The sequence below is a fragment of the Sorex araneus genome, chromosome 10 (genome assembly GCF_027595985.1).
Source record: "Sorex araneus isolate mSorAra2 chromosome 10, mSorAra2.pri, whole genome shotgun sequence".
In the NCBI taxonomy this organism is placed as follows: domain Eukaryota; kingdom Metazoa; phylum Chordata; class Mammalia; order Eulipotyphla; family Soricidae; genus Sorex; species Sorex araneus.
The window spans coordinates 8,447,279-8,458,233 of NC_073311.1; the positions used below are offsets into that span (position 1 = coordinate 8,447,279).

General features: G+C 42.5%; 1 protein-coding gene across 1 annotated transcript; it reads right to left on the reverse strand.

Moving 5' to 3' along the window:
* Positions 1-1,091: 1,091 nt before the first annotated feature.
* Positions 1,092-10,955, reverse strand: LLPH (LLP homolog, long-term synaptic facilitation factor). The gene is made up of 3 exons (XM_055118232.1): positions 10,545-10,955; positions 7,465-7,673; positions 1,092-2,693 (listed from the first exon to the last, which is right to left on the reverse strand). Exons 2-3 carry the CDS (start codon positions 7,664-7,666, stop codon positions 2,515-2,517), a joined length of 381 nt encoding a protein of 126 aa, XP_054974207.1. The 5' UTR covers positions 7,667-7,673; positions 10,545-10,955; the 3' UTR covers positions 1,092-2,514.

The following is a 10,955-nucleotide window of genomic DNA, read 5'->3' on the forward strand; positions in this document are numbered from 1 at the left end:
TGAGGTGGTACATTTATGTTGATATTGTCAGCAGCTTAACAGGATATTGTTATAGCTTTCTATTTCACAAGCAAGCACTGATATACTTCTCTCCCTTATCTGTCACAACTATACCAAAAGGCAAAAAATAAGATAGGTCATGAATAACATTTATTTTCCAGCTCACAACTTATTAGTTTCTGAGAAAATATTCCAAGTATTTAAAAAGGATCCATCAACCACTAAATTGGGAAGTCTATTACAGAGATCATTAGATCTTTTACAGGTATCAAATTTTATACTAAAGCCTCCAGAGGAATGGCTAACATAGTTAATTCTGTACCAGTGAACTGTGATTTTGTTCTAAGATGGCACTTTAGAGGGGTGGGGGCTCCCAAGAAGTGCTCAGGAGGCCCACGGACTTCACTGTGGCCTGCAGTTTCTTAGGTCCTCCGTCAAATGGCCTACCGTTCAAAGGCCTGAGGATGCAATGCTACTCCTGACTTAAGGTGCCGGAGATTACTCTGGTCATCTCAGGGCCACTGGTGGCCCTCAGGGTTGTACCGAGAAGCTCAGGGACCCTGTAGTGTGAGAATAGAATCCTGTCCAGGTGCATGCTATTCGAGGCACTGTACTATCCTGCAGCCTCCAGACGGCACTTAAATTCAGTTTTCCTCAAAGTTAAGAGGACCTTCTGAATAGAAATGTCTCAAATCAAGACGGGAGAAATCCTGAGCTGTTCCTTGAGTCTCCAGCACTGGAAAAAGGTCCTGGCCCGTATGAGATGCATACACAATAAATACTGTTTATTTGAATGAACATACGGTCATAGTCAATATGATTACAGCAAAATTTCAGAAGAAATACAAAAAAGTACAGAGTTAAAATTAATAAACTATAGGCCAAAGAGAGTACAGCGGTCAGGGCACTTGCCTTGCATGTGGCTAACCTAGGCTTGATCCCCAGCATCCCATACGGTTCCCCCAAGACTGTCAGGATTAATTCCTGAGTTCAGACCCAGGAGTAACCCCTGAGCATCACCAGGTGCAGCCCCCAAACAAAAAGCCAACAGACAAATTAACAAACAAAAAAATTAGTAAACTATACCAAGGCAAACTTAACAAAAAAAATTTATTATAGTAAGATTTCCAATAGAAATCTGAAACATTGTATGACTCAAGTACTGGTTTCAAAGAGTTGAAGTTAGTGAAATGGGTTTCTTTATTCCAGAACTCTCTAAGAGCATACTAAGCTAATATTTTTTTGTGAATTTTAAGTTAATTGCATTTCCCCAAATTACATGTTCATAAAACTATTTTGCCACCAGGTGTCTAGAAAACTTAAGTCTGAGGAACATATATATATTGCTATTGATACTTTGGGATATAAATAAGATACATTTCTGGAAAATGTGTTAGCCAACATAATATATTAGCAAACACAATAAAATGATGAACATAAAGTAATTCCTCAAAATAAAGCACATGAATTTGTACATGTTAATGTAATATCTACAAATTTATAATAAAAAAATACATTAAAAAATTTGGTCTTTTCTGCTACTGGAAACCTAAAAAGTTTATTAAAGAAAAGCTCTTCAAATACCACACACAAAACATCTTTTATTTCGGGTTAGAGGACATCAAAGCTTCAAAATGTTACTACTTATAAGATCCACAGTGGGGGAGGGGAACACAGCTGACAGTGCTGGGGAGTAAAGGGACCATCATATGCGACGGTAGGATTAAAACCGGAGTCACAGCTACAGCCTTAACATTTGTAGTCTTCAGCTCCATAAGCCAACATTTTTCTGTGCCACACTGTGCTCAGGGATCATTCCTGGCAGGTATGGGTACATGGGGTGTCAGGGATTGAACCCAGGTCAGCTGAGTGCAAGGCAAGCACCTTACTCCCTGTACTTTTTGACCCAGAAAAAGATTTTTCTATTTTAAAATTAAACTTTGGGCTGGAGCGATAGCACCAGGCATTCGCCTTTCACGCAGCCGACCCGGGTTCGATTCCTCCGCCCCTCTCAGAGAGCCCAACAAGCTACCGAGAGTATCGAGCCCGCATGGCAGAGCCTGGCAAGCTACCCGCGGCATATTGGATATGCCAAAAACAGTAACAACAAGTCTCACAATGAGAGACGTTACTGGTGCCCACTCAAACAAATTGATGAGTAACAGGATGACAGGGACAGTGAAAATTAAGCTTTAATATTTCAGTTAGCTCAAATCTGTCGGTATGACATGTTTTATCTGTACTAAGAACAAAAAAGTCACACTAATATGGAACAGAATTTTGATGACTGATAAGCCTTGTATATTGGACAGTATCCAGTTACAATATCAATACAGATTTCATTCAAAGAAAATATTTTATTCAAGTTTCCCCCCAAAATTAAAAAAGTGGGAAATTATGAACTGAAGAAAAAGGTCAAGTTAAAACCAGAGTTTTCATTTGGCAGAAGCTGAAATCAGTGTACACATTTATCAAAGAACTGTCCTGTATGGTACTTTTCAATATTTTAAGAGGCTACCATGCCAAACCCTTAGCTGCTTTTGCTGCTTTTGCTCTGCTTTTGCCTTTCTTTTTCTCTCGCTGTGCCTTCAGTCTTTTCCTCTGCCTGGGGTTCATCCAGATAGGGTACTGTCCATGCTGATCTAGAAGACTCTTCTTGTTTCTCTTAATGTCAGTCTCCATTTTCATGTCATCTGAATTAAAAATGGAAAAGCTATTAATCATCATGAATTAATGGACATGATTCTGAGTACGTGTGTGTTAAAAGACTATTTTTCATATTAAGAGTGTTCTAAATACAAAAGGGCTAGAGATGGTACGGCAGGTGAAGCACTAATATCTTGGATGCAGCCAACCAAGGTTCAATTCCGGGCACCACAAACAGTCCCTTGATCAATGCAAAGTATGGCCCCAAAACAAGCAAAAAAAGAGCTTTTTAGAATTAAATAAGGGAATGGAGTCAGTGAGCCGTGTACACACACACACACACACACACACACACACACACACACACACACACACACACACACACACACACACAGAGTCCCTTGAGCAATGCAAGGTATGGCCCCAAAACAATCAAAAAAAGAGCTTTTTAGAATTAAATAAGGGAATGGAGTCAGTGAGCTGTGTACACACACACACACACACACACACACACACACACACACACAACCTTCTACTGGACAGGATCTGAGTAAACTTTTAAGAATTACTGAGACAGGTAATGAGGTAATGCAGTAAGCGACAACAGATATGCAGACAATAAACAAGACCTGGAGATACCCTGGTGCTGCTTCTTTACACATAGGAAATGGCTTTACTAACAAGAGACGGATCCGGAAGTGCAGTGAGACCATGTTAGGACATGAGGACATTTCAGAATATCCCTCTACTGTCATTTTACCAGGATATAAATCTTACATTATCTCTAATTGACATTGCAATTCATTTTGTCTCCTGTCTGATACAACATATATCCCAGTTGGATGGAGTCATTTCTCTGGTAGTCACCACTTTGAAAGTAGTTGCGATAGTGTCTGGCCTATTTTAGCCATTCAAAAACTAGCTGAATTATCATTTTCAGGTGTTTTCTAAACTCTGGGAGAGCACTGCAAATATGTTACATACCTACATCATGTTTACAACATACTGCTGGAGAAAATAACAAAACGGGCTGGAGTGATAGCACAGCGGGTAGGGTGTTTGCCTTGCACGCAGCCGACCCGGGTTCGAATCCCAGCATCCCATATGGTCCCCTGAGCTCCGCCAGGGGTAATTCCTGAGTGCATGAGCCAGGAATGACCTGTGCATTGCCAGGTGTGACCCAAAAAAAAAAAAAAAAAAGAAAAAAAAGAAAATAACAAAACAAGTTTTAGCCTGTGGCAAATGGCGTTTTTAAAAAGTACAAGGACTAGATTAAATTGAATCTGCTATATTGGTAAGCTCATGAAAAAAAAAGAGGTGTTTTAAGCACAAGAATGCCATAATATGAATTATCATGTAATAAGGTACATTGGTTAACATAACAAAAATTAATCAGGCAATGGGGCCGGAGCGATAGCACAGCGAGTAGGGCGTTTGCCTTGCACGCGGCCGACCTGGGTTCGATCCCCAGCATCCCATATGGTCCCCCAAGCACCGTCAGGAGTAATTCCTGAGTGCAGAGCCAGGAGTAACCCCTGAGCATCGCTGGGTGTGACCCAAAAACCAAAAAAAAAAAAAAAAAAATAATAATAATAATCAGACAAGAGCTGGAAGAACAAAGTGACCAGTATAGTCATTTTAAACAAGAGATTTTAAACAAAATAAACGGAAAATAGTTTTTTCATTTATTTTGGAGATACTCAAGAAGACATGCTAATAGTTTTAAAATGGCCTATTGAATGGACTCTAGGGATGACCCTAGTGAACCTAGCATCTGAGCACTGTTGAGGGATGGTCCCATACATATTTTTAAAAACTGTGTGGATGACTTAAAGAATAGAAGGACAAACACAAAATTAATGGCAGAGATGAGGAATCAATATTTAAAGTAGGAAGATTATTAAATGGGAATTCCCACATTTTGCTCTAGAAACACTCTAAACAATGAGGGCCAGACACTCCCCCCAGCAGATGAGAGAAATCCTCTCTGAGAACAAAAGAAGACCTACAAGTTCTGATATAGGCAATCTCCCACAACTACATTTCCTAGTGTCGATCCGACATCATGCAAGACAACAGATAAAAAGTCCACCCTCCCCACAAAGGTTCGTCACTTTAGTGCGTACCTTAAATATAACGAGCAATCACTCCTGACCAGACATTGGGAGAAGAGCTTCTAATACGAAAGGAGTGATAAGAGGGAGAAAACCCAAGGGGCAACCCAGAAAACAATACATAGGGCACATCAAAATTGCTACAATAAACTAATTAATACACTAAGAAGGATCACAGACCACACATACCAATTAAGAACACTGAGATGTTAAAAAAAAAAAGGAAAAGAAAAAGAGAAGAAATACTTCTGTAAATTAAAAATATAACAGCAAGACAAGGACTCAATCCAAGATGACACATGAAAATATTGAGAAATAAGAAAGTAATAACAGATGTAGTAACATCTGTTATTAAAGTATATAAGAAAGTAATAACAATAACAGAAAACAGTAGAGGATAAATCCAAAAATAAACCTCAAGAGTGAATGGAGTCTAGTATAGAGAATAAAGACGTTTAATCCAATAAAACACAAGTACAGGATTTTTAGATACATCTTTCCCTGATGAAATACAAATGGTCAACAAGCCATATGCATAGATGAGCAACATTGTCAGTCACTGGAGAAACACAAACTAAAATCATAGTGAAATGTGAAATTTGCAACAGTGCAAAATTGAAGGTGTTGGTGTGAAAGTAAATGGTGTAACAGAATAACCATTCATAAGTATATATTCAGAGCTGAAAACACATCTTCAAACAATAATTTGTACATAAATGTCTGCAATAGCACCGCTTATAAAAGCTGGCAAATGGAAGCAACCTTTATACCCAGCAACCAGCGAAAATATGATCAAAAGGTGGTTTAGAGTTTTAAAAAGTACTGACAGATGTTACAAATTGGGTGAGCCTCTGAGAGGCTGGAGCGAGAGTACAGTAGGTAAGCGGCTTGCCTCAACCCAGGTTCCATCCCCAGCACCCAATATGGTTCTGAGTTCACCAGGTGTCAGGAGTAAGTCCTGAGCACCCCCAAATACAAAACCAAAAAAATTTAAATAAAAGAAATCAGATACAAATAGTGACATCCAGTATGATTCTTGGATTGGTGCCACATCCTGTGGTGCTTGGAGGTCACTTCTGAAGATGCTAAGGGGTGTCGGGAATTGTAAGCAGTGTCAGGGATTGTACCCAGGTTTCCTGAATACAAACAAATAATGCGCTCAACCTGTGAACTCTCTCTCCAGGCCCTCATTTCATTTTATGATCTAGAACAAATTCAGGGCTGGAGCAATAGCAGTAGTGGGTAGGGTGTTTGCCTTGCATGCAGTCAGTCCAGGTTCGATTCCTCCTTCTCTCTTGGAGAGCCGGCAAGCTACCCACAGTATCCCGCCTACACAGCAGAGCCTGGCAAGCTCCCCGTGGCGCATTCAATCTGCCAGAAGAAAAGAAACTAAGATGCACAGAGTTTCCTTTTATGATGATATGTTTGGAAATAGAGGTGATTATTGGCTATCATAAATGTACTAAATACTGTACTTCATCAGAAAGATGAAATAAAAAAAGCAGACTGACAGAGATATGGGATCAAGGAGAGGTTTTTGTTAGTGGGACCGAACATACCAGAACACATTTATTATGGTGTGAATGACCCAGTAGCAAAGAGAAATTGCTAAGCAGGATGACCCTTAGAAAAGTGGACAGAATTCAGCAGCCTGGAAGACAGTGCAATGGCTGATGCACACTCTTGGGCTCCAGTCCTACACCACAGGATCCCCTGGGCATCACTGGGTGTGGTCCAAAAACCAGACAATATAAAAGAATGGCCAAGAATCAGAACAAAAGCAAGAGATTGACCTTTGACAGAACATTACTGAAGAGTGAAACACTTGTCATTCAAACTCTGATAAATCTGGCAAGTGCGATTATGAGGATGATGCCTCTAATTTTTGTAAAGCTCCAGTGAAGAGCTAACTGCAATTTTTATTTGTAAGGACTGGGAGAGCAGATAACTGGAAGAGAAAAACAAGAAAGGATCATTTTGGCTGGGGATGCAACTAAGCAACGGGAAAGAACACATGCCCCATTTTGAAAATAGGAAAGAAAATTTCTAGGCCTGAGGGTTGAAGAATGGTGCCCTTTTCCTTTACTGTACATCTCAAAAACAAACTTTCAAAAGTCAGGGTTTCTTTAGTGCTTAATTTTGCTGCCATATTGGTATGTTAAGACGTAAAGATCAATTGTCTTTTCCCTTTCTGAAACATAAGCACAACCTACAACTTTATATGATTAAGACACAGAAGTACCTAGAATCCTCAAAATAAGAAAACAAAAACAAAAACCAGACCTTTCTTGACTCAAAATAGATTTATATTCCAATATAACTCATCAAAAACTATGATGTATGTTGAAAATGCATTTAATATACAATCTGCCAAACATCACAGGTTACCCTAGCTTTATCGTAAACGTGCAAAATACGTGTACCAAAGCCTTTTTAATTTACTACCTAGGCATATGTGATTGCACCAGAATTTAAATTTGTGATCGCCGGTGAAGCACTTTAAGCAACAAAGCCACAAAGCCCATTTTAAAAGTGTTGGATAGTTCAAGTAATTTATCGAACACTATTATTGAAAGTAAAACACAGAATAGTTGTTCTGGTTCTCTCCATTAACACACGTAGCTGAGCACAAAATGGGAATAAGAGGAAAGTGTCACAAAAGAAAGTCAACGTACCTTTTTAAAAATAAGGTACATAAACTCACCTTTTTCATCCTTTACTGCACATTCAATCTTCTGGCAACTTTGGGGTTCCACCACAGTTGCTATCTCTTGAACATCTTTCATTATAACATCAGTGTCTATTTTAAGAATACTTTTAAGTCTGCTGAGTTCCTTTGGGGCATTCTTTTTTCTTTTTTCAGCCCGCATTTTCCTTTTCCACTTACTCCGCAAGCTCTTCGCCATATTTGATCTAAAGGGTTCAAAACGTATGTTCAAAAACAAATATTTACTATTGAAAAAAGGCAAGTCCTTGGAAAACCCAGTCAAAAGACATCCTTGTACAAAAGGAGCACAAGGAAAGTAATATCTTCACTGCTCATGATTTACAATGGCACGTGTGACTTATATGAGGTTCATTATGGTACAGTCTCCAACATGGCACACACAATCTTAAAACTCCTTTCCCTATCAACAATACAGTATCAAATTCAATGCCATGTATCAATGGCAAACTATGAGTCAAGCCAATTCTGAAGCCCTGAAGTTCCCATACAAGATGAAGTCACTTTAATCCCCCACTCCAAAGCAAGCCATTATCACCTTACAGTTATTACCTTATATTACATTCAATGTTTTTATAAATGCCTTTAACTCTGGGTTTATACCAAATATCCAGGGACTCTCACCCTTACTTTCATATACACCACTTCAAGTTAATCTATTCTTGCTTTCTTTTTCTCCCTTAGCCCAGCCCTAAGTCCTCCCAAAGGCTGTTAGCATGAGCTTTCAAAAACTTAAGAGCCTGTCATAAGACTTGGTAATGACTTCCACATGTATATTTTATTTATTTATTTACTTTTGGGTCACACCCAGCGATGCACAGGGGTTACTCCTGGCTCATGCACTCAGGAATTATTCCTGACGGTGCTCGGGAGACCATATGGGATGCTGGGAATCAAACGCGGGTTGGCCGCGTGAAAGGCAAATGCACTACCCGCTGTACTATTGCTCCAGCCCCCCACATGTATATTTTAATTCCAGAAGGTTATCTGTAATTGGATCCTCCCACCTTAAATTCTATTTCATCTCATGCTCTACCCATGCCAACTACCAAGTACATCTAGAAAAGGATAAAGAATAGGCTTTAAAAAGCTGGGACAAGCCTGGAGAGTGAGTTCAGTGGACAGGAAACTTGCCTTCCACCTGGCCAATCCAGGATGATTCCAGGCATTCAATATGGTCTCCCAAGCACTGCCGGGAGTAATTCCTGAATGCAGAGCCAGGAAACCCCTGAACACTGCCAGGTGTGCCCACCCCCACCCCAAAGGGCTGTGACAGGAGTCCTCAACTCTGACCCTTAGTACTGCATGGTCCCCCAACAATGAGGAACAGTGTTGGAATATTAGGGGGAGTAGATAAAAAATGATCACAGCTTCGGTTGTTTTCTGGGGAGCTGGGGTGTGACGACACCCCACAATGTTGAGGGGTCACTTAAGGCAGTGCTGGGGGTGGGCAGTAAGTGGTGACAGAGCAGCACATGCTAAGATAGGCACCTTAAGGATGTAACCCCTGCACTACTTCTGCAGTACCAAGTTTAAAAATGGAAGGAAGCTCTAAGAAGTGCTTTACAGTATCTTGGGTTTTTTTGTTTGTTTGTGTCACACCGAGCGATGCCCCGGGGTCACTCCTGGCTCATGCACTCAGGAATGACTCCTGGCTGCGCTCAGGGGACCATATGGGATTCTGGGAATCGAACGTGGGTTGGCCATGTGCAAGGCAAACAAACGCCCTACCCGCTGAGCTATCACTCCAGCCCCTACAGTATCTTGATCTGGCAATGATGTTTGTATAAATTTATCAATATTTCTCTTATGCAAAGTATTAAACTTCATTTTAAACGTTAAGTTTATAAAGCAGCTTAAGTAAATCCCTGACATGATTTTGAGAAGTCCAAGAGTTCACCACAGTATTCTTCCTTCCATTTGCTGTTCTGATACCAGAAATCTAATTTTCTCAAGGCTCGCTCTTTCCCTTTCATACCTTGGAGTTTCTCTGACCCAGTAGGCTCCCCTTTTTCTATCTACAGCATATTTTCTTTCCTTTTGTTGTTTTTCAGATGGGGGGGGGCGGCACACTTGGCTGTGCTCAGGGCATACTCCTCTGAGATCAGGAATTAATCCTGATTGCGTTCTGGGGAATCATATGTGGTGCCAGAGATCAAACCTATGTAGGCTGCATGCAGGCATGCGTCTTTCCCTCTGTACTATCACTCTCGTCCCAACAGGAACAATTTTTAAGAAATGATGACACACTTTTTTTTTGCTCAAAAAAAAAGCATCTTGAGGGGTGCAGTAACTGTACAGCAATGCCATATCATATACCTGGCACTAATGTAACCGTTTATGCTAAAGTATAATATCTTTAGTGGGAATAATATTTCCAAGGAAGCACCGCCAGGTATGCCCCCAAACAAAACAAAAATAGCAAATAAAAAGTGCTTTGGGCCAGTGCGACTAGTACAGCGGGTAGGGCGCTGGCCTTGCATGCGGCCCGGGTCCGATTCCCCGGCATCACTTAGTGCAGAATCAGGAATAAGCCCAAAGCATCACCAGGTGTGAGCCGCCCCCCGCCCCCACCCGAATCCATTATTTTTTTCAAATCTGCAAAGGCTATGCGTGAAACAACTCATTTTCTGCACCCACAATGGATTGTGGGCTACCACACAAGCGACGCCGTCTTATCAACCGCTTTCACAACTACACAGGTCGGGCAGCCCAACGCAGGACGGTCTGCAGACAACACAGACAACGCATACGGTGATGAGAGGACAGGCACGGTCTCAAATCCCCGTGCTTGACAAAACCCCAGCTCTCCGGGCCGGAGGCTCGTGGTGAGCAGGCCGAACCGCCCGGCTGGCCGCGGCTGGACGGAGCCCGACGGGATCCCGTCTCGCTCGCGCGTGGGAGCCCAGGGACAACCACCAAAACCTAGGGGAGCCCTGGCCAGAAAATACCCCCAACCACGGCAAGACCTGCCCAGAGGGGCGAGGGGGCTCTCCACGGGCGGCGGGACAAAGCCCAAAATCCCGCGTCCCTGTAGCCCTGGGAGGTCAAGAACTTACCGAAGAGAAACTCAAACTCGGACACACGCCGCTCACGCCACCGGAAGTCCCCGCGCTTCCGCCTTCCGGGAGGCGGGTCGCGCGCGCTGCATGCCGGGGTTAGAAGTAGCCGCGGGAGGCCGCGGAGGGCGGGGCTGCAGGAGCCCGAGCTGAGCGCTGTCTGCCCCCGCTGCGGCAGTTTCACCCGGGACCCTGGCTCTGGTGTGGGGCACCCGCCAGAGAATCGGGCGGAGAGTCGGGAGCAGCTTGGCCCGCTTGGCGCAGTGGGCATGGGCGTCCCGACACCCCCGCCGAGGCGTGGACCCGGCCAGAGACGCCGCCGGCGAAGGTCCGGTTCTTGGCACCGGCCCTGACCTGCCTCAGATCCACTGCAGAGCTCACGTGGTCCCGGAGGCAGTGGCCCAGGTGTCC

What these genes read in the sequence shown, in the direction of transcription:
- LLPH (XM_055118232.1), bottom strand. Translation starts at nt 7,666, where the DNA reads ATGGCGAAGAGCTTGCGGAGTAAGTGGAAAAGGAAAATGCGGGCTGAA. An exon ending in TGCAGTAAAGGATGAAAAAG is followed by an intron (nt 2,694 to 7,464) that starts GTGAGTTTATGT and finishes TTTTTAATTCAG; the next exon opens with ATGACATGAAAATGGAGACT.